Genomic DNA, 21,821 nt, shown 5'->3' on the forward strand with positions numbered 1-21,821 from the left:
TTCAAAAGCATTATTCTGTCAGGTCCCCTTCCATTTGAGAAACAATACTGGAACTCTCCCATAGTCCTAACTCAGGCGTAAAAGAGAGAGGTGAGATCTTGTTACAAAGTCTCACTGCACCTAAACCAAAACAAATCTCATCTCAGTTCTCCCCTAGTTCTAGAACATCAGCAAAAACATTGGTTAGGAGAGCAACGTAATGACTAGCAGATGATTTCTTCATAGACATATAAGCTTAAGATACTGTATTTTACAGATATATGTAGGAAAGGGACCTCTTGAGAGATCTCTTGTCCTAGGATCAAACCTCTATTCTTCCAACTAAAAACAGCCACAGCAAACACACATAGCCTAACTCTAACATAAGCAAGAGAGAACCTGCAGCAGGAAGTCTCTGTAGCAGCTTACAACATTTCAATTTAAGAACCAGTGGATGAACAGGAAGGAAAGAGGTTGGAGAGCACAGAAATGGAGGAGGACACAAGGACAACATCAGAGAATCAGTGGAGTGTAACCCTGTCTACCCCTTCCTCCCAACATCATTTAGCTAGTTTCCCTAAAAGAAGCATTGAAAGAAATACACACACACTTAAGAAGAATCACCTGAGTGCCTGGGGTACAAGATGTCTCAATTTTATATAGAGATATATATAAAACCCTCACACAAGACTATAGATTTGACCCTTTCAAGTGATACACTCTTCCTCTACTTTTTAGTCCACTCATCATGTCAGCTAACTTAGTAGATATTTAAGGTTCAAAGATAATATACTCTCTCATAGTTGGTTCTTTAATTAAAAGAGCAGGGAAGAGCACAAATTACCCTTCAGACTGTACATACACTTCTTGCCCAAACTCAATTTTAACTTGAACATACAGAAAAAGAACCCAAACCAAAAACAATTAAAAAGCTTGCTGTAACCATCTCTTAAATGTAGATGCAAAACTGCAGGGAGAAAATACTCACATGCATCATAGCTCAGAGAGAAATGCCTGCCATGATTTGTTAGGTGTGACAACCTAACTAGATCTGTGTAAAGCAAAATATAGAATAAAAGCTACTTGCCAAATACCACAGTTTTCCACCAGTAGTTTTAAACGAGTATCTTCAGTCTCCTAGGGAAACCCTTAGTCAGCCAACTATTTGCCTGTTTCACTCACTGGCTACCCCCTACAAAATCTACCAAAGCATTCAAATTACTGAAGTCACGACAGACATGAAAATAAACATGTGCTAGCAGAGTCATTTCAATAAAGGCATACAGAGAAGACTAACTGTTTAGGAATCATTTCAAGGTACCAATCCCTGTAGAAATTCTTCCTTCTGCTAAAATTTACTGAGGTTTGACATATCACTGAACTTCACACAGCAATTCTACACAGTCAAATCCCATCGTAACAGTTACGTCATCTTGCAGTGTCAGTCACATACATAGGAAAATACAATTTTAAAAATCATAGTTTCACTGAAGATTAGTGGAACGTAATTTAGATGAACAAGACAAACTGAATTTAGACTATACCAGCTTAATTACACAACTCGAACAATAACCTCTAGCGCAGAAATCTTGACATACAACTGATTTAATTACTAAGATTTCACTATCAGTTTCTTCATGACTGAACTCTACTTGTCAGCAGGCACTCAAACTGTAGGTCAAAATGGGGGTATGCAGTCATTGTGTATGATGTGCTTAAACTTATAATTGAAATTAACTAAACCTGATATAGCTTACATATAGATGGATATTTTTTACTTTACTAATTATTTAATAACTAATTAAGGAAAACCACACACATTCCTTATTTGTCATCATTGTATTCTCCCCACCCACGATGCATTTTCTCTTTCTCATTACATCCTTAGTAATTCTATACTGATCTCATCCAAGCCAGAGAAGTATAAGTGCTATTCAGACAATACTGTAGCGCTGCATAAGTTACTACAGATCAAGTATTACCTCGGTATGCTAGTAGCACAGACTATAACATTCACCACCTCAAGATCTTGGAGGATTTTGTGCTCATAGATATGAATACTAACATTAAATTCAGTATCCTATTAGTAATTAAATTAGTTCAGAGCTTCCCTGTCCAGGTCGACCCTTGCATTTATTAAGTACTGAACACAATTCACTGACTATATAGGGTTTCCAAACGCAGTACTAGGAACAATTTAGGAATTTATGCCTCCGACATTAAAAAGTGCAGCTTTGAAACATAAACATGTTTAGAGTTACAAAGAGACTACATAATCCAGTGCTTGCAGCAAATCATGTCAGAACTTCACAACCTCAGAAATACTCTGATCTGTTGGTAAGGCAAGCTACAAGACTCTAGGTAGGTGGATAATTGTAAGATCTTTGCTTCAGGGTCCTAACATTTTTAAGCAACATCTCCTACCTTAAGCATTAAAGTGAATTCCACAAAGTGATAATTCTTGTCTTCTGAAGTTATCACTTTCAGATTAAGCATGTCATATTTTTGGATTTGCACTATACCATTTCTATACATTAATTTTGTACAGTTCTCACACCCTTAATAAAACTGAAGCTGAGAACTTTATTTCTCATATTTGATTTGCTATACCTTTCTCTATAGAGACGCCTTTTTCAGTTAAAACATTACAATTACTTTTAAAAAGACAGGTTCACTAGAAGACAGACATTTTTCAACTTATTTCAGAAAGAAAATACTACGCAGATATCCACAAAAAGCAATATAAATTCAAAGACAGTGTGTTTGTAACAGTTTTCTCATATCTCTCATCATCTATGAAAAGTAAGATTTGATCATTATTGGAGGAATTGAATCGTTATAGAACTCTCACCCGATGTCAGTAAGAGGTGGTTTGTCCCGGCCTCTCTTGTAGCAAAGAAAAAGTTCAGGACTTTTTAGACTTCCATAGTTTAAGTTCGCTTGAAGGGCTGTAGGGGTGGCTTCAACACAGGTGTATCCCTCCGGGACAGTTTCACCAGCTGATTTAATTATAACAGCAATGTCGGTAATTGGAGCCTTTGGACCAGTTGACTTTGTCTCATGTCGGCTTATTTCTTGGTCCGGGAGCGTTGTAGTATCTGTATCAGTGAGCCCTGCCACTACAAAATAGTCAGCCACTCGTGGACCTTTGTCTTCTATCATGGTCATGTCAGTACTACCTGGGGAAAACAAATAGAGAGAAATCAACACTCTGCTTTCACACTAAACCACAACCCTCAACAAGTACAGGAATTTAAGTCCTTGAAAGAAATATTTGCAAATAAATTCCTTTACAGAGATTTCATGAAAATTGTAGCGACACTTTGATTTCTGCTGCTCAAAAAGATAGTATTATTGGTAATTGGATTCCAGTTCTACCACTGTAACTGTCACATTTTAGCACAATGAAGTTTGTAAGATAACGAAGAACTCAAAGCTCCTAACACAGCAGCTGCACAGACAATTGCTTTGCATTAGCTATTAGATCACTCAAACACTTTACAGTCTATAAATTAATGCAGGTACCTCTAACTAAAAGCGTCTATATTTTTCTGGCATTGTTTAGTGAGTAACTTAACTACTGAATTGTGCTACTTCTTTTCTTTTCTTTTCTTTTCTTTTCTTTTCTTTTCTTTTCTTTTCTTTTCTTTTCTTTTCTTTTCTTTTCTTTTCTTTTCTTTTCTTTTCTTTTCTTTTCTTTTCTTTTCTTTTCTTTTCTTTTCTTTTCTTTTCTTTTCTTCTTTTTTATTTTCAGAGAACAATTCTAAGCATAGGCTCATTAGTTTATCTCCTGCTTATTTCATCCATTTTGTTTCATAATCTAGAACTAACAGTGCAGTCTTGAGACATTCAGCTGGCAACTGTAACATCTGGAAGTCATTTTCAAAAATCACACATCCAAACCCATATTTCATCAGCTGATCAGGCAGTACACATCACTGCTCAGCTGCACATTCCAGAACTGGAAACAGTTTTTCTCCCTACACCAGCGACGTTCACCAAGCATATGACTTTAAAGCAATGAAACACAAGTTTCTGTTAAGAGTAAAACTAGCTGACAGACTAAGCTCAAATATCACAAGTGGAAATTCAAGTACCTGACCTCATGAAATACCTTTTTAAAAGCTGACTGAGGAATATTTAAAGAGTAATTACCAAGCAATAAGCCTGTTATACCCCTTCAAGGAGCTAGGAACCACCTTCTTCTAGATCGCCATGTTTCCATCACCATATTTCTGGGGATCCCACCTGGAAAGCTAATCAAGAACAGAAGTCTGGTTCCTGTCTTTGAAAACAAGACTGCCCCAGCTGCCAAGGTCCCACCTACAAAGGAGTGGCCATGGCCCGTGAGCATTTCCAAACAATAAGTGCACTAAAACCGACAAGTTTCTTGTACGTATAATGTCTAGTTTGATGAGTGCAGAAACACTGGCCCCTGCTAACAGGCAGGTGGTTTGGCGGAGACAGTATAATCCCATTCCCTGCAACCTGTTTTGTTCGCCTGTTCTTATCCTTCTATTTCTTCCTGAAAGTATACTGAAAAGGTATTTTCCATCACCACACTTCATAAGACTTCTACAAACTCGTTATCAAAAGTGTTCTGAGTACTCATATGAAGGAAAAAATCAGCTAATCATCCTGCATGCTTATTAAGAGACTTAGCAGAAGATTATGCAACTAAGGTGCGAACCACTATATCACAAGCTACTGTAGCATGAGGTGAAAGCAGGGAGGGAAAGGGAAATAACTTCATGCAAATTTGTAGTACATCTATACTCCAACTAACTCAATTTTTTATTTTCTAATACTGAAATGACAACTTCTCAAATCCTTTCAAACCTAAAAGGGTAGCTACATCCTTTAGAATACTCTTTTGGAATATATTTCCACAACACTGTTTACGACATCACTTCAGCGTTCTCTAAACACTTTGGCTAAGAGCTTTTGTAGTGCAATCTATAAACAGAGATCCTGGGAAGAGACACGGAAGTGTTTGGCTCCCCTGAAAAAGGGAAAGCTGTGAGACAGCTACTCATATGACTGAGTTTAAGCCTAAAACATGTGCATGCTTTATCAACAAGAGCAATAAAAAGTTTATTCTATTTCTCAGTGCCTAGGTCTCCTGAAGAACAAGAAAATTACTCCAAAGCCATAGCTACTTCTGAAGATTCTGCACCATTTTCAGCTACAGAATTTGCAGCAGTTTGCCCTTTTAGCAGTCATAGACAACATAAAAGAAGTTATATAGCCCCTTACAGTTAAGCAAGTCAGCACGAATATGGGGGTAATGGCTTCAATTTAACCTCATATAAATTTGTATGTTGTTAAAAGGTCCCTCCTCACACTGCCACTGCTCATTCCTTCCTTCACTTTTGTCCAGAATTACAGTTTGTGCAAACATGTAATGAACTGGAGCAAGGAGACTGGCAGAGGCTGTTCAGTGTTCAACCAGAGCCGCTCTCCAATAACTCACTGTGTCAGCACAAAAGCAGCAGCAGTATGCCCCTTTCAGCAGCAGTACTGACTTGCTCTGGATTAATCATAAAACTGTGAAGTCTAAAATGTTTCGGTTGTCTCTTAGATGCTTGGACTTGTTCACCGAATTATAAAAAGAAAGAAAGAAACCAACCTCCCCCCGCTACTCTTAAAAGAAAGGAGAGTCCTGAGCCAGAATATCTTGCAATCTGGAAATCTGTTTGCACTTGACAAATGTGAAACTAAATTACTGGAACAAGCTGCTAAAAATAGCAAAACGGTTGGTATCATAAAGATTTTTTAAAAAACCAAAACCTTTGTTAAATGATACAGCCTTTTGTTATCCAGTGAATGTTCAATATCATGTTCTCTTGATGTGATTAAAATCAACACTCACATTTACTTTTAACACACAGAGCAGGAAATAAAACAGAAAAGAAAACAGCACAAAATAGCAAAAATTTCACATTAGTTTGTATTTTTAACCACAGCTGCAGTTCCTGGAATTGCGCTAATGTTATCCTGAAATCTCCTATAAAGTGCAAATTTAACTTTCCTGGGTAAACAGAGGGAGAAAAATTTTAAAGGACCTAAAAAATTAAATACTAGGATTCTGAAATTTAGAATGCAAATTAAAGTAATCCATTCCCAATTTTTTACCAGTGAGGATAAAACTGTAGCAATTTCTAGCTAAGGAACATATATTTAGATCTATGATTTTACAGTTTCCTCTTAGCCACAGCCATGATTTACTTCACAGAAACTCTGTGTAATATGTGGCAGGCAAAAGTCAAAGTCACCAGACTATTCAGCTGAGAAACTTGGCACACAAGCCTTATATGTCAGCACAACATTTAGTGAGTTTTTCAAAATGTTCTGAGTCTCTCAAAACAGTTCCCTTCCTTTTCCACAAGGATAAGAAAAGAAGGGTTTCAAGAAAGCACTACAACTCAGCTCTTCAAGAATGTACTCTCCAATTTCAGAAAGATTTAAAGCAACAGGATATCTCAAAAGAGATCTTAAAATAACAACCTGTATTTAAGCCATAGTTATCTTCTTTAATGCAATAGCTTTATAAATATAAATAGGTACTAAACTACACACTAGCAGTTAGGAACCAAACAAACAGAAACAGCAGAATTCAGTTAATCCAAGGATATTTTGTCTTCTGAACTGCAGGAAAAAATAAATATACGATTTGTGTGGGAATGAGAAGAATCCACTGCCATTTTCCATGATTTTTTTTGATACCTCACGTAAGAATAAGTATTTGCACTGATTCTTTTAATAGACAATGGAACAAATATTCTTCTAAAAGACCTTTTCTCATAACTTTCATCATTACAACTTTTCCCCATCATAATTCCAAGAGATAATGTTTCTATGAATAAGTTTCTGTATATTGCAAGAATAATGGAAAAATTCAACATTTAGAAAATACTGGGATTTTATTGTAACATCCCATTCCCTTGCAGGGCAAAAGCGTTACCTGGTGTTGGATGATTAAAATGCAGGATATATTGATAAAAAAGATAACATACAAGACCCATAAAAGCTGGGTTTTTTTTAAAGTCTATAAAGATACTTCAGTTTCAGTCAGATATGCTGAAAACAAAAACTGAGAATTCAAGAACATGAACAATATTGTTCATGGAATTACAAACCCCCAATTCCACATGAGGGTTATGAATAAATTAGGTGAAGTTAGTTTTCCAGTGTATTCATAGACCACAATAGGAAAGTTTGCTATGCGTTTAGGACCAAAGTTATTTTTTAAATTAAAAAAAATAAAAGGTCTTCAGATTAAAAGATATACTTTTAAAATCCCCATACTACTCTAAATGGAATTCCCACTGGAAATAATTAGTTTTGTAGATGAAAAACAAAACTATTTTGTACAGATAACACTTGAAGGCACTTTGCATGACTAGTCTATGCCAAGAGATCCGTTTAGAAAAAATGCGAAGGAAAGAAAATAAAATTCTTTTCACTGCTAAACATCAGAAACGTGGCAGTGTTCTCCTCTCCCACAGCCCATTTGAGTGGTTCCTCACAACCACTATGTAATTTTACAATTGTTCCATAATGTTTTATCAAGAACACAGAAACTCCAATATTATCTTCATATGGGCCCTTTCTTAAGGAGATTTCAAGCTGAAACTGCCTTTGAGAAAAGGTTTTCATTCTAAAGATTACTTTTATGAATTTTGAACAATTATGAAAAAAATACTCTATTACTAGAAATTGCTTCAGTGTATTGACTGCTGTCTAAAACACACTAGATTTTTCCTCTAATATAGCTAGGCTGCAATTTCTTCTATTCATGGTTAGCTGAACGACAACAAGATGTTCTTGCAAAGCTATAAAAATTTGTGAAAGCAAGTGACACACAGACACAATGAAGTACAGATATAAGTATTGCATTTGTGTTTTATTTCATAGCTATTTTGCTTTTATCAAAGCTACAATCTTTCCAATTTCAAAATGGATGTCACTATTTTGAAGTTCCCAGTCTTCATTTACAGATATTGCTACAGGTGAGGACTTCTATTCTTTAGAAATTAAAAAAAAAAAAGTTTTCTTCTGCACTACCTGCAAAACACAGAAAAAGGAGACTTCTCTAACACATATTCATTTGTGGAAGTGTGCTTCAGCTACCTGTCACACACTGAGTAATAGCAAATATTTACCTTGACATTGTCAGATCCACAACTACTTTCTCCTAACTCCTCCATTTAAAATCATTAATGACATCATTTGCTTTACCACTTCAGGAGTTGTCTGTGGTCAACTGACATTTGCTTAGAATTCTCCATAATGCAAGCATAGTGAGCAGTATTTCCATTTCTCAAATGTAGAATTACAGGGAATGCTTGTCTGCTCATCTAAAGCAAAGACACAGATGCAGCAGAAAGGAATATCAGCAAAATTAGTATGCAAAAAACTTAATATCCCAGAAATTTTCATTTATTTTTCCAAATGTTAGAAAGTTGCTGTGAGAAAACTTGCATGACACATGATTTAGTTAGATCTTTTTAGAAAGTCAGAGAGTATTATTTCAGCCTTTCATTTCAGTGCATTATTTGAAGATAGTTTTCATTCAGAAAAATCTGTACTGAAAATAGTATCCGAGATGTAAGACCTATTAATCTTATCAAATGTTTAGGCCACCTCCTTCATCCTTAAAAAGGATCCTGAAAATGATGCTAGGAGGGTGATCAGCATGTAACGTTTTCAAGTATCTCAGAAAGCATTTTAACACACTAATACGCCAAATAATGTTGTGCAGAGCAAGTTCAGCACCAATTCAGAAACCAAAAGCAATGCAGCCACATAAGTCTAACATGCTACTCCAACTACAGTCCCCTTTCTTACCCTATAAGCAGAACTTTTGCAGCCATCTTATTTTCCATTACTATTCTCTGCTAGTACAACACTGTCCCAATAACACGTGGGCCTACCATGTTGGATCAAAGAAAACGTGGGCACTTTTGAAACAATCTCTAACGCACCATTTAGATCTACTAAAAAAAACAGAGCAGAGAAAAAACATACTCTTCCACTTTCCAGGAACTTTCATCCTAGCAGAGAAAAGAAGCTATTTTTGCAGATGAGATTTCATTAGTTAAAGTCTTTCATTCCTAAAAAGCCATGGCATAATTTATATTATCTCCCTTTGAGCCCATGATAAAATTATCTAAGTCTAGAATTCTAATAAAAGGTCTGTCCTAATTCTAAAAATGTTAGGGGTGGAATTATCCTCTAAAATTGGATGGGAAAGCCAGCATAAGTCTAGAAACAAATGGTACAGGTAAACACAGTTTTTGGCAAGTGGACTTAAACAAAAGGAAACAAGTTTTATTAAACTGCATACAGCAGCAGCCAAGGGAAGGGATGGTCACAGACACCAATCTGATAATTTGCAAACGTACAAATGCTGTCCTTACAACTGACACTACTAAGGTGAAGGTATTGTTGGAAACCTGTGTGTATGCAGTCACTCCGGAGTGAGAATTATCACCCATAGAATGGGTTCAGAGGTAGTTGTTTTTAAGACTTATGTGCAGGCAAATCCTTGAGTAATTGCTTGTTCCTTTCAATTTCTGGAAAGATACCAAATGCTGGTATCTCAATGCACACAAAGAATTAGATAGATTTATGTCAAGAATGTATGCAGATATCAAAGGTTTTTCAGTTCACTCCTAACTGGAGTGCTGATCTTGCATCTTCTCCAAAAAAAGAAAAAAAAACCAACACCAACAAAAACCAGAAAAAGGCTCAGGAGGCCAACTAGCATAACTTTACCCAGAAAAATCAAGTTCACCTTGAAGGCCTCTTATTTCCTGATCTGAGCACTCTACTACCTGCAAAGAGCCAAATGTTAAAAGTTCTTCTTGAGTTTCTTTTTTAGACAGCATGAATCTATGAAATAGAGTTGAACTTTGTTTACAGAAATCTCACTAGTTTCTAAATCATTCTCTAAGCAAGCATCCACTAGATGGAAGTGAAATCAGATCAATAAAAGCCTAACAACAGAGAAATGGCAGCCAGTTCTACGGACAAAACTCAATCTTCCTACAACAAAAGAAACACACGCTGCAGCAAGTAGCATTAGTACTGAACTGGATTAAAACAGAAAAAAAAGTAGCCCGCAGATAATTAAGCACAGACTGTCAGTAGCAAAAAGAATAATTCCTAGATGTGCATTTGAAGACCTTATTTTTTTGAATGCATATCACACTGTCATAAATTCTGAAATAACAGTCACTTCACTGAATCACATGAGTATTAGAAAAATTAGAACTGCAAAAATAACTTTGCAGACATGCAATGCCCACTTTCTACCTGTCTTAACACAACCAGCTGTGGAACAAGAATGGTTGGATGTCACCCATGATTGAGTATGAATATGCACATGTGCAAATACAGGACCATACAACCCTGTCAAGAAGGACTTGGGGGGGCTGATTGATGCAAAGCTCAACATGAGCCGGCCATGTGCACTCACAGTCCAAAAGACCAACTGTATCCTCAGCCGCACGAAAAGATGCGTGGCAAGCAGGTCAAGGGAGGTGATTCTCCCCCTCTACTTCTCTCTCATGAAACCCCACCTGGGGTATCGTGTTCACTTCTGGAGTCCCCAACATAAGAAGGATATGGAGCTGTTGGAATGGGTCCAGAGGAGGGCCATAAAGATGGTCAGAGGGCTGGAACACCTCCCATCTGAGAGAGTTGGGGTTGTTCAGCCTGAAGAAAAGAAGACTCTGAGAAGACCTTATAGCAGCCTTCCAGTACCTGAAGTAAGCCTAAAAAAAAACTGGGGAGGGACTTTTTACAAAGGCTTATAGTGGGAACAGCTTTAAATTGGAGGGGAGAAGATTTACATTAAACATCAGCAAGAAATTCTTCACAATGAGGATACTGAGGAACTCGCACAGGTTGTCCAAGGAAGCTGTGGCTGCCCACCCCCTGGAAGTGTTCAAGGCCAGGTTGGACGGGGCCTTGGGCAGCCTGATCTGGTGGGAGGTGTCCCTGTCCATGGAAGGAGGGGTTAGGAAGTAGATGACCTTTAAGGTCCCTTCCAACCCCAACCATTCTATCATTCTGTGATTGATTCCTTGGTAGTTTTCAAGTAAACATTTGAGAATGTAATGGTTGCACAACTGAAATAGGTTACAAGCTACAATCTGAGCGCCTTAAAGAGGTCTATAACATTCTGAAAAACAAACTTGCTGATTACACTTAATGCAATATTCCTAGGGAAGCAAGGACATCAAGCCTAGAAACAATTCTCTGAAACAACTGCCTTTTTTTAAATCCCTACTTTTAGAAAGGGCAGTTCTCAGAGCACCAGGGTTCTACAACCTATGAGTGTTTGAGAACAAACGCATTTGTGCTTTAAGCTCCTGAAGTATCACACTGCTCTACAGATAATGTTGAAAAAAACCCCTGTATTTTGTAAACTGATTAAATAAACACATCTCAACATCAAATTAGCAAACATACTTAAAACACAAAGACCAACGACAATGTGAAATGGAAAAATCTTTTTCACACCTTTAACTATGACTTCTACAATGGCTAAAGATGTCCGTCATTCTTTAAAACTTAACTAAGACAGATATTTGGTATCACCCTTTGGGCATTTGTTATTTATATTTTAATGAGAGTCACTAACAAATACCCCATTCATACAATGGGAAGCAGGTGCCTGTGTTGTTCCACCGTAGATTTTCTTCTGAATTTCAAACCGTGGGCTTTGAAATAATGCAATAGTGTGCTTCACATGTAGAAGGAATATTGAGGAAAAAAACTGACTTATGAAAATCCAATATCGTAATAAGTGGTAATTACACAATAATTATTGTTTAGTTTTGTAGGCATATATGCTTTACCGCTTAAGCATCATTTTTGTTACTAAGAAGTCTTACAGCTTTTCAGACCTGTTCTAGAAACAAATAGAACACATTTTAACATAATCTTCCCCTTAAACAAAACATATTCTTGTTCTCTATTACCCTGAATTTTCTTTGCATTTTCTATGTTTACTTGTCTTGTACACAATTCTTTTGATTGAGCAAAAACTATCAAAGCAAAGGAGAACACTAGTCAGAAATATTTAGCTTTATATTTAATAAATTGGAATTAGTCAGAGAAGACACAAAAGCAAATTACTAACAATTTAAGGTTCTGTCTTAGGAAGCAGAACTGTCCTTTTGGTCCAATTTTTTTCTTATGGTCAGAAAAAACAACGATCATTGCTACAAAATGGTAGGACAATAATGTTATGATAGAAATGCTGGTATCGAACATAAAGCAAATGTTTGTAATAACAATTTGAGCAGCTACTTATGAATTATGACTTCAAATATCACTACATTAATGGACCCTGTGATCCAAGATGCTCAGGAGTATGAAAATGCCCCTCAGAAAAAAAGCTGAGTGGAAGGGGGAAGAAAAAGAAAGGAAAAAAAATTACTCCAGACTATACAGGCTCTCTCTACCATATTCAGCAGGTCAAAGTTTACTATTGTACAGTAATGTCAAGTTGTCCAATGGTATAAAAACTGGAGTGGTTACAGACATGTGAGGCCAAAAAACAAATTCCGGAGTGACCAACAGGGTTTAGAGAAGAAGCATCTGGAATCAATGATTGTAAGTTTGGTCCCAGTAAATTAAGTTCTATTGCCAAGGACAGAAAACAGAAATGGAAAAGATGTGAGATGGGAAGAATGATAATCAGCAAGCAATCCAGCTACGCTCATTTAATAAACGAGTTTAATCTAGCCTCAACAGTTCTGAGCCCAAACTGTTCTTTCTGTAACAGAAGATGGCAATTATTCCAGAGGCTGAACAGAAGATAATCCAAGAGAGAAAATTAAATAATAATGACAGTAAATAGTTCTCAGAGAAAGGGAAGTGCTTAATAAAAAGCATTTACTGCCCCAATTGCAAGCTGTAAAGGTTAGCCATGCTCAGCATTAGGTAATGAGTGATACACCTGCAGCCCTGGAAACATTCTTTGCTAGAGAGCTCTTTCTGTATTTAGAAGCTCTGTTGGAACAAAGCCAAAATATAGTAGCCTGAAACAAAATTAAAACAGTGAAAAAAGAGTCAAGAGACCATAGTCCAGTGGTTAACTGCCTTCTGGGAGCTCAAATCTCCTAGCTTGCTTTTTGTAGGGTTTTTTTGTGGTCTTTTTTTTGGTCAGTGTAATGCCAGACTGTATTTTGGTTTTGAGAGGTCAAAGGAGAGAAAATAAGACGTTCTGTTTCAAATCCACCTGAGCAGCTACTGGAAGTAAGCTATCGGAGTTCGAGATATTCTCTTTCTTGTTTATTGTAGCTGCCTACAGTACTACCAGCCATGTGCCGCTTCAAATCATAGAATCATAGAATAACCAGGTTGAAAGAGACCCACCAGATCATCTAGTCCAACCATTCCCATCAAACACTAAACCATGCCCCTTAGCACCTTGTCCACCCGTGCCTTAAACACCTCCAGGGAAGGTGAATCAACCACCTCCCTGGGCAGACTGTTCCAGTGCCCAATGACCCTTTCCATGAAAAATTTTTTCCTAATGTCCAGCCTAAAACTCCCCTGGCGGAGCCTGAGGCCATTCCCTCTTGTCCTGGCCCCTGTCACTTGGGAGAAGAGGCCAGCACCCTCCTCTCTACAACGTCCTTTCAGGTAGTTGTAGAGAGCAATGAGGTCCCCCCTCAGCCTCCTCTTCTCCAGGCTAAACAACCCCAGCTCTCTCAGCCGCTCCTCATAAGGCCTGTTCTCTAGCCCCTTCACCAGCTTCATTGCTCTTCTCTGGACTCGCTCCAGAGCCTCAACATCCTTCTTGAGGTGAGGGGCCCAACTGAACACAGTATTCAAGGAGCAGTCTCACCAGTGCCGAGTACAGAGGGAGAATAACCTCCCTGGACCTCCTAGTCACATCGTTTCTGATACAAGCCAAGATGCCATTGGCCTTCTTGGCCACCTGGGCACACTGCTGGCTCATGTTCAGTCGGCTGTCAACCAACACCCCCAGGTTCCTCTCCTCCAGGCAGCTTTCTAGACAGACTTCTCCTAGTCTGTAGCACTGCACAGGGTTGTTGTGCCCCAAGTGCAGGACCCGGCATTTGGCCTTGTTAAACCTCATGCCATTGGACTCTTCCCAGTGGTCCAGCCTGTTCAGATCCCTTTGCAGAGCCTCCCTACCCTCCAGCAGATCAACACTTCCACCCAGCTTAGTGTCATCTGCAAACTTGCTAAGGGTGCACTCAATGCCTTCATCCAGGTCATCGATGAAGACACTGAACAGGGCTGGACCCAGCACTGAGCCCTGGGGAACCCCACTTGTCACTGGCCTCCAGCTGGAGTTAACTCCATTTCCCACCACTCTCTGGGCCCGGCCATCCCACCAGTTTTCCACCCAGGAGAGTGTGCGCCTGTCCAGGCCAGAGGCTGACAGTTTCTGAAGCAGAATGCTGTCAGAAACTCTGTCAAAGGCGTTACTCAAGTCCAGGAAGACCACATCCACAGCCCTTCCCTCACACAGCAGCCGAGTCACTTTGTCATAGAGGTCCATCAGGTTAGTTTGGCAAGACCTGCCTTTTGTGAACCCATGTTGACTGGGCCTGATCACCTGGTTCTCTTGCATGTGCTTCATGATAGCACTCAAGATCACCTGCTCCATGACTTTCCCTGGCACTGAGGTCAGACTGACAGGCCTGTAGTTCCCTGGATCCTCCCTGCGACCCTTCTTGTAGATGGGCACTACATCAGCCAGCCTCCAGTCCAGTGGAACTTCCCCAGTCTTCCAGGACTGTTGGAAGATGATGGAAAGGGGTTTGGCCAGCACATCAGCCAGCTCCTTCAATACCCTTGGATGAATCTCATCCGGTCCCATAGACTTGTGGGTGTCTAGTCGGGCTAGCAAGGCTCTGACCACCTCCTCTTGGATCATGGGAGCCTCATTTTGCTCCTCTAGCTCCTGGGTTTGTACACAGATGGAACAACTTTCTTTACAATTAAAGACTGAGGCAAAGAAGGCATTAAGTACCTCAGCCTTTTCCTCATCCCCTGTCACTGTTGTTCCTCCTGCGTCCAATAGGGACTGTATGGTCTCCCTAGTCCTCCTTTTATTATTTATATATTTATAGAAGGATTTTTTGTTATCTTTCACAGACTTTGCCAATCTGATTTCTAGCTGAGCCTTAGCCCTTCTGATTTTTTCTCTACACAATCTCACTTCCCTCCTGTAGCCCTCCCAAGAGGCCTGTCCCCTCTTCCAGAGCCCATAAACTTTTCTCTTCTTCTTGATATCACTCAAGATCTCTCTGTTCAACCTAGCTGGTTTTCTCCCCTGCCGGCTTTTTTTCCAGAACATGGGGATGGCTTTTTCCTGAGCTGCTAGGATTTCCTTTTTGAAGAGCTCCCAGCCCTCATGGGCTCCCTTGCCCTTAAGTACTGAGGGCAATCATCTCCTAAGGGCTCCACAAGGCCAGAGCAGAAAATCCATTCAGTGGTTTTGAGGAACATCATTTTCTTAATTTTAACTTCTGAGAGCAAAAGTGCTGCAGGAAGATGTCATTCTTCTCTGTAGGTCTCTCCATAGACAGCTTCATCATATCAAACACAGGGCCATCTCATTGGCACTTTCAAAGCCTCACAGCTTATCTCCACTCCACTGAACACCTTTCCTAGCTATCCAGAGGATGACTCGCATTTCTGGTCGGCCTATACCACCAGCCTCAAACCCCCCAGTTTCATGTCAGCATTTTCATTCTTTCTCTGCTGCTTTTCAAGCTTGCAGGAGCTTATTAACACTTCAGAAGTCGGTCCTTCAATCCTCTTGCCAACTCCTCATTAAGGAACTCTCATTTGCCAATATGGCTTTAAAAAATCCAAACCACAAGCTTGACAGCAGTTAGAATATTCGTACTTTTGGTCTCAGGCTGCAGCAGTGAGAATATTACAAGAGGAACTGTGATTTTGCCCTTTATACTGCACCACACATACCACATTCTTGATCTGCAACCCCATTTTTGCATTAGCACATTTGCAGTAAATGCAGAGTGTTGGCTAGACCTCCAAGTAATTCCTTTACATTACTCATTTCACAGGTCTCCTTACCATGAAGTTACTACAAACGTAAACCACATGTAAAATGCTTAGACAGGAGTATGGTTCATAAAAATTATGCACTTAACTTTCCATGGTATTTTCTTTATTGTCAAATGTTTTAGCAAAACTTTCTAAAGCCGGGGTTTTTGCGTAGTATCTAAGCTACTCTTCTCATTCCTAGATGAAAACTAATAGAGAAATGGATTACAGCAATCTAAGAAAGTGCAGTAACTGTCAACAATTACCTCCCACATCTCTTCTAATTTATTTTAAAGAATATCCACAAGAGGAACCATGCAACCACACTCCAGTCCAGTCACAACTCCAAAAGCCAGAACAAAATGGAACAAGCCAGCTAAAAGATAGTACAGCTGCCTTAATGTTAGAGGTGTGGAAACGGAAAAGCATTCACAAATTAAAGTCATCAAATGGATGGTATATCTGCAAAAGCATATATATAAAGTGATTCAAACTCTTCATTCTGACTACAACTCTTGCTCCAGAATAGACATAAAAATATCACTTAAGTGTTTACTGACAAAGTTAAATTCTATTCATAGACAAGAAAATTTTGGTTTTCTCTGGAAAATCCAACTCGTATTTTCTTGTTTCTTTCCTGTAAAAATTTTCAGTCACTTCTGAGACAATCATAACATCTGATTTTCACATGGAAACTCACCACAAAACAAAGAAATCTTTTTTTCCCTCTGAATTCTGCAATATCTGTAAAGAAACTTATGCTTCCACCCCTTAAATGCCTTTAGCTATCAACCTTAGCTTCCTGCTGTGCTCACTTATGTTCCTGAATATATATATACACACACTTAGGACAACTGAGTATTTGAATACATTAAAGCCCACATTTCAGCCTTCTGAATGCATGTCAAATGTCAGATCATTAGCATATTAAAATGATGTTGTATGCTATATGAACTACCGAACAAAATAATCACTACAGGTAACATATAACAAAGGAAGTACTTACACAGATGAAATGTGTCAATAAATACCAGTAAATAGTTTCCTCAAACTAAGAAAAGCTGTTGAAGGACAGCAAGCCTGAGATTCTCTATAAAGAAGCCTTATTACTCCACATTTCCTCGCCACCTGGCAAGTTTAACATTACATATATTTTGATCCTTCTCGTAATATTATCATCTAACACTGAAAATAACTATACTGCCTCATTCAACACCCTGGCGGAGTTCTCAGACAAAACACTTGGAGGAAACTTGATTTTCTGGGATGAACTATATAGATTTTAAACAGCAAAAGTAGCACTAAAGACGATCATTGCCAAAAGCACATCTGCTTAGTTACAGTACAAACGGAGAGAAGGGAAGAAAGGCGATCATTTATAAAATTTCAGCCAATGTTACTCGGACCCTCAAACATACTTGCCTAAAAACCTGGAGAAATATTCCCTCAGAGAGCCTAAAATCTACAAATGGAAAGATTCTGAAAGCAAATTTAGGTAATAAGTCACAGTCTTTCTTGTGAAAAGACAAAACATTGCAAAAAGCAAAGATGATTTACAGCTTTATATTCATGTGCCCTTCATGTTATTAGTATTACCTTTTATTATTCGCAGCATTCATTTTTGTCATAATTTAATACATGTGCTTTCCTCCTATTTGAAATACCTTTCATGCATTTTTTTCTGTATTTTTTTGATACATAAAGTTTTGATACATCATGGTTTTATTGACTTAGTAATATATCAGAAATTAAAATCTGTTTTTTTAAAGCAGGCTATGACTATTGTGGACATAACTCACAACAGTTAGCATTCGTATTTCCAATTTAACCATCTAGGAATGGATTCATTCAATTTACTTAGAGGGCTGATCTCAGATTTTAGCAAATTTATTGGAAATTCAAACACTCATTCTTTCCCAAGATTTGTTCCCAAACAACCTGAACAACAGTACAGAGTCCTATCACTTGGTTGCTGTGGCATGCACAAAATGTGAGACTCCTCCACTGATTCCTTTGCACAAGGTGGAGGGGAAGTCACATCTCCCTTTGCAAAAAAAAAAAGGTATACCAGCCCTCATAACCTGCTCCTAAGTATAGTGGAATATTCACTTCCACTGACATCACTCCACTGTACACTTGAACACATATTTCAGGCCCTTCTAAAAAGAAAAGGCATCACACAGCCCTCTACACCGCAGGTTTAATGCCTTACACTTCTTTTTTCTTGTTCTTCCTTTGTCACTTTTTACCTGGTCTAGGGCAGCACCAATACTCCACAGAGACAGAACAGGTAGGGATACAAACGGAGCGATAGAAAATAATTTTGTACTTATCAACTTGGACCACTCAAATGCAAAGTACGTCAATTCAGACACTCAATACAGCAAGCATATCAGTTAAGGCTGAGATTTTTAAAAAGGTACAAGAGACAATTAGGCACCAGAGGCTCAAAGCAGTTTCCTTTCTCAAATTTGTGCATCATCTAGCAGTTAATATAGCCAGGAAAACACTTTAAAGTTAGAGGAATGACTTATTTAGTAAGATTTTTTTACCCTAGCAGATGTTTTGATATTAACAATGCATACACTGTAAATCTGAATCTCAGAGAAGAAAGGATTTGTGTCTTTGTGCAAGATTTGTTCTGCTTTCTTTAAAATAAACAGAAATGTCACATTAGTCATTACATTCACGCTGAATGAGTCATCATAACCCAAAGGAACTTAAGGCTTTCACACGTAATTATCTTAAAAGAAGATGCCTTAAAATAAAAATAAAAAGTTCAAAGCAGAAGTGTAACAAAGTATATACATTAGAGTTTTAAATGACACTGCCTTTTTAAGAAAGATTGGGTCACATGCTGTGCCTTTTTTCAAAGGTAAACTTTCTACTTGGTCTACCCAATCCTGAACAACATACTCTTCCTTTTACTATGCATAATGGAGGTTTTATTTATTCCTAGAACTGTACCAGCACAGCCAGGAATGCACAGAAGAATTCTGCTCTTCAGAGATGTAGAGGTACTCTGGTATGAGGCCTTGGGTAAGTATACCACCATCAGCAAACCAAATTTTTCGTTTGCAAAGTCTGTGCTGTTCATGACTTCTGATTTTTTAATACAACTTCAAGTTTGCCTGTATGATTTACTAGTATTGGAAAAATTCAGTGACATGCTTGTACTTTATCCACATAACAAAATGTAACAGTCCTATACAGGGAGAATTACCACTTATAGTCTAAAGCCTGATAAAAAAAACCAAACCAAACCAAAAACCACAAGATAAAAAAAGAGCTAAGTAAAGATGCATCTCCAAGGTTTTGCAGGGATTTAAGATCAGCTGAAATTCATGTCCTTCATCAAGTATTCTAACTGCAAGAATTCACTTCAAGTCAAAGAAATATTGTACAGGAGATATGTAGACTTACTTCTTCTGTTATCATCACAACTTTGAGAAAACCAACATATTTATGCAGTTAGGAAATTTTCTGTTTTATGTCCTTCTTACCCTTTAATATTCAGAACTGAAAACAAACCTTGATGTTGACCAATAAGGGGCACTCTGTTCCCATTCATTAGCAAGCCACATCTATACATTGCAGTGGTTCATTACTTGGAAAGCCTACAAGAGAATGTGTACTCCTCCTCCCCACACCCCACCAAATCAAAATTTTATTCGTAAGATGTTTGTGGGACCTATTCAGTAAACCAAACTCAACCTCACGTGGTTAGCATTCCTTGGTTCCTTCTAGAGGAAGTGGTAGAGGAGCTTCAAATGATAACCGAGGGGAGTTAAAGTCAGGCTTTCATTGGGAATTACTCCCTAAAAAGTGGTGGATAACAAGGGAAGAAAGGAGCAGAGAAATACGTGTTTCGCTAGGCTAAAATTAGCTTCTGAAAATATCCCTCTTCAGTCACATCTTTGGTGGTTTCAGAAGCTTAACAGGTACAAGACACAAATGTTTTACGTACATTACACATTTCTCAGGCTATCCACATCCTTGGAAGTATATCCTCTGGCAAACACACAACTTATTTTATATAAGAAAACCTGCAAAAGGTATAGAATCATAGAATCACCAGGTCGGAAAAGATCCATCGGATCATTGAGTCCAACCATTCCTATCAAACACTAACCCATGCCTCTCAGCACCTCGTCCATCCATCCCTTAAACACCTCCAGGGAAGGTGAATCAACCACCTCCCTGGGCAGCCTCTGCCAGTGCCCAATGACCCTTTCTGTGAAAAATCTTCTCCTAATGTTCAGCCTAAACCTCCCCTGGTGGAGCTTGAGGCCATTCCCTCTCATCCCATCCCCTGTCACTTGGGAGAAGAGCCCAGCTCCCTCCTCTCCACAACCTCCTTTCAGGTAGCTGTAGAGAGCAATGAGGTCTCCCCTCAGCCTCCTCTTCTCCAGGCTGTTTGGTATCATCCATGGCTTCAAAAAAAAAAAACAAAAAAACCCCACAAAAACCCACAAACCATCTCAGTTTACTTGAGTTCACATTACCTTCAAACACAACAATTTTCTGCCACTTACACCTAGATACCAAGCAGTTTATATCCTCATTAGGGTCATTCATTACTTAAAATGTCACTGGGAACACTCAAGCATGAAGAAAACAATGAAGGGATAGGTACAAATGACTCCCCAGTACAGGCAAGCTGCTGTTGTTACTTCCAAGGATGGATGGCAGATCAGTGGTTGAGAACCAGCCATGGTAGTTCTATTATTTTGAAATAGCCCCATGCAATGTTTAGAATAACCGACTGAATAACCTGTTGCTGTGAGTCAGCAGCTTCCTTCTTTCTTCTTTCTATAACTTTCTCTTAGACTGAGACAGATACACTGTAGAAGTTTCAGGGCTTAATTAGATAGCTGTAGATATCTTGTTTTTCCTGAAACATTAATTAACAGCTTGAACTCATATCTGCTCCTAGGTGGCTGCTCTCTAGCTGTGGTTTTCTTTCTCCCAACTTCAACCACACTTTTATCCCTTCTTAAAGCAGAAAGATATAGTTTACACATTATATAGACATGGCTGGAAGATGTCTTACTCACAAGACTTCTACCTATGTCAGCTTTCTTATCTGGAAGACAGTATAGTTTCTTCCCAGAGAATAACAAATAAGGCTGGAGCCATGTTATGTGACACCAGGAATAGCAGCACTGTGTTGTCCAACGGGGGAAGTTAAAAAAAAGTTTTGCTTTCACCAGTCACACAATGCCTCAACATGAAAGACTTGCAAAGGGGAAGAGAAGCACTGAAGAATGCATCAGTGGCTAGACATCAGTTTAAGCCTTAGTGATCAAAGGCTGTAATTAATTATAAAGGCAAAAGCCATCACTGAAAAGTGCAGGTTCAGCGACAAAGCAAAAACATGGGGTTCTTTGCCTTTCTAGTGAAAAGTGGATATGTTTTGTAGTAGAGTTGCAATTCATTCACAACTGGAAACCACTTTCATTTCAAGAGAAAGAAAGCTTCTACTAATTTGGAGACTCATAAACTTAGCTTTTTCTGCCAGGACTGAACAACTTAATTTGCAAGTCAATCCTCAATTTACATTATTTTAAACATATTTTAGACAGGAAAACGCAGGTTCTTGGTCGATGCTTAAAAAGCAAGAAGTTTTTGAAAGTAAAGGAATCTAACTGAGGTGTCACAAAATGTGAGGATGAAAGCAGAATAAGGAAAAACTGGCTCACTGTGTTAATCTGAAACAAAAACAAATGAAATATTTAATGACATGCAAGCCAACGTTCAGGCAAGAAATC

At 38.5% G+C, this 21,821-nt stretch overlaps 1 protein-coding gene across 3 annotated transcripts in view; it reads right to left on the reverse strand.

Annotated features, from left to right (window-relative positions):
- The window catches only part of DENND4C (DENN domain containing 4C), a 71,549-nt gene that overhangs the window by 47,067 nt on the left and 2,661 nt on the right, over nt 1-21,821 (reverse strand). For all 3 annotated transcript variants that reach the window (XM_069881189.1, XM_069881188.1, XM_069881187.1), the window contains exon 2: nt 2,831-3,158. In XM_069881189.1, coding sequence (XP_069737290.1) covers nt 2,831-3,147 — 317 coding nt within the window. In that variant the 5' untranslated portion in view covers nt 3,148-3,158. The remainder of the gene's footprint in view (nt 1-2,830; nt 3,159-21,821) is intronic.

Source organism: Phaenicophaeus curvirostris, chromosome Z, assembly GCF_032191515.1.
Source record: "Phaenicophaeus curvirostris isolate KB17595 chromosome Z, BPBGC_Pcur_1.0, whole genome shotgun sequence".
In the NCBI taxonomy this organism is placed as follows: domain Eukaryota; kingdom Metazoa; phylum Chordata; class Aves; order Cuculiformes; family Cuculidae; genus Phaenicophaeus; species Phaenicophaeus curvirostris.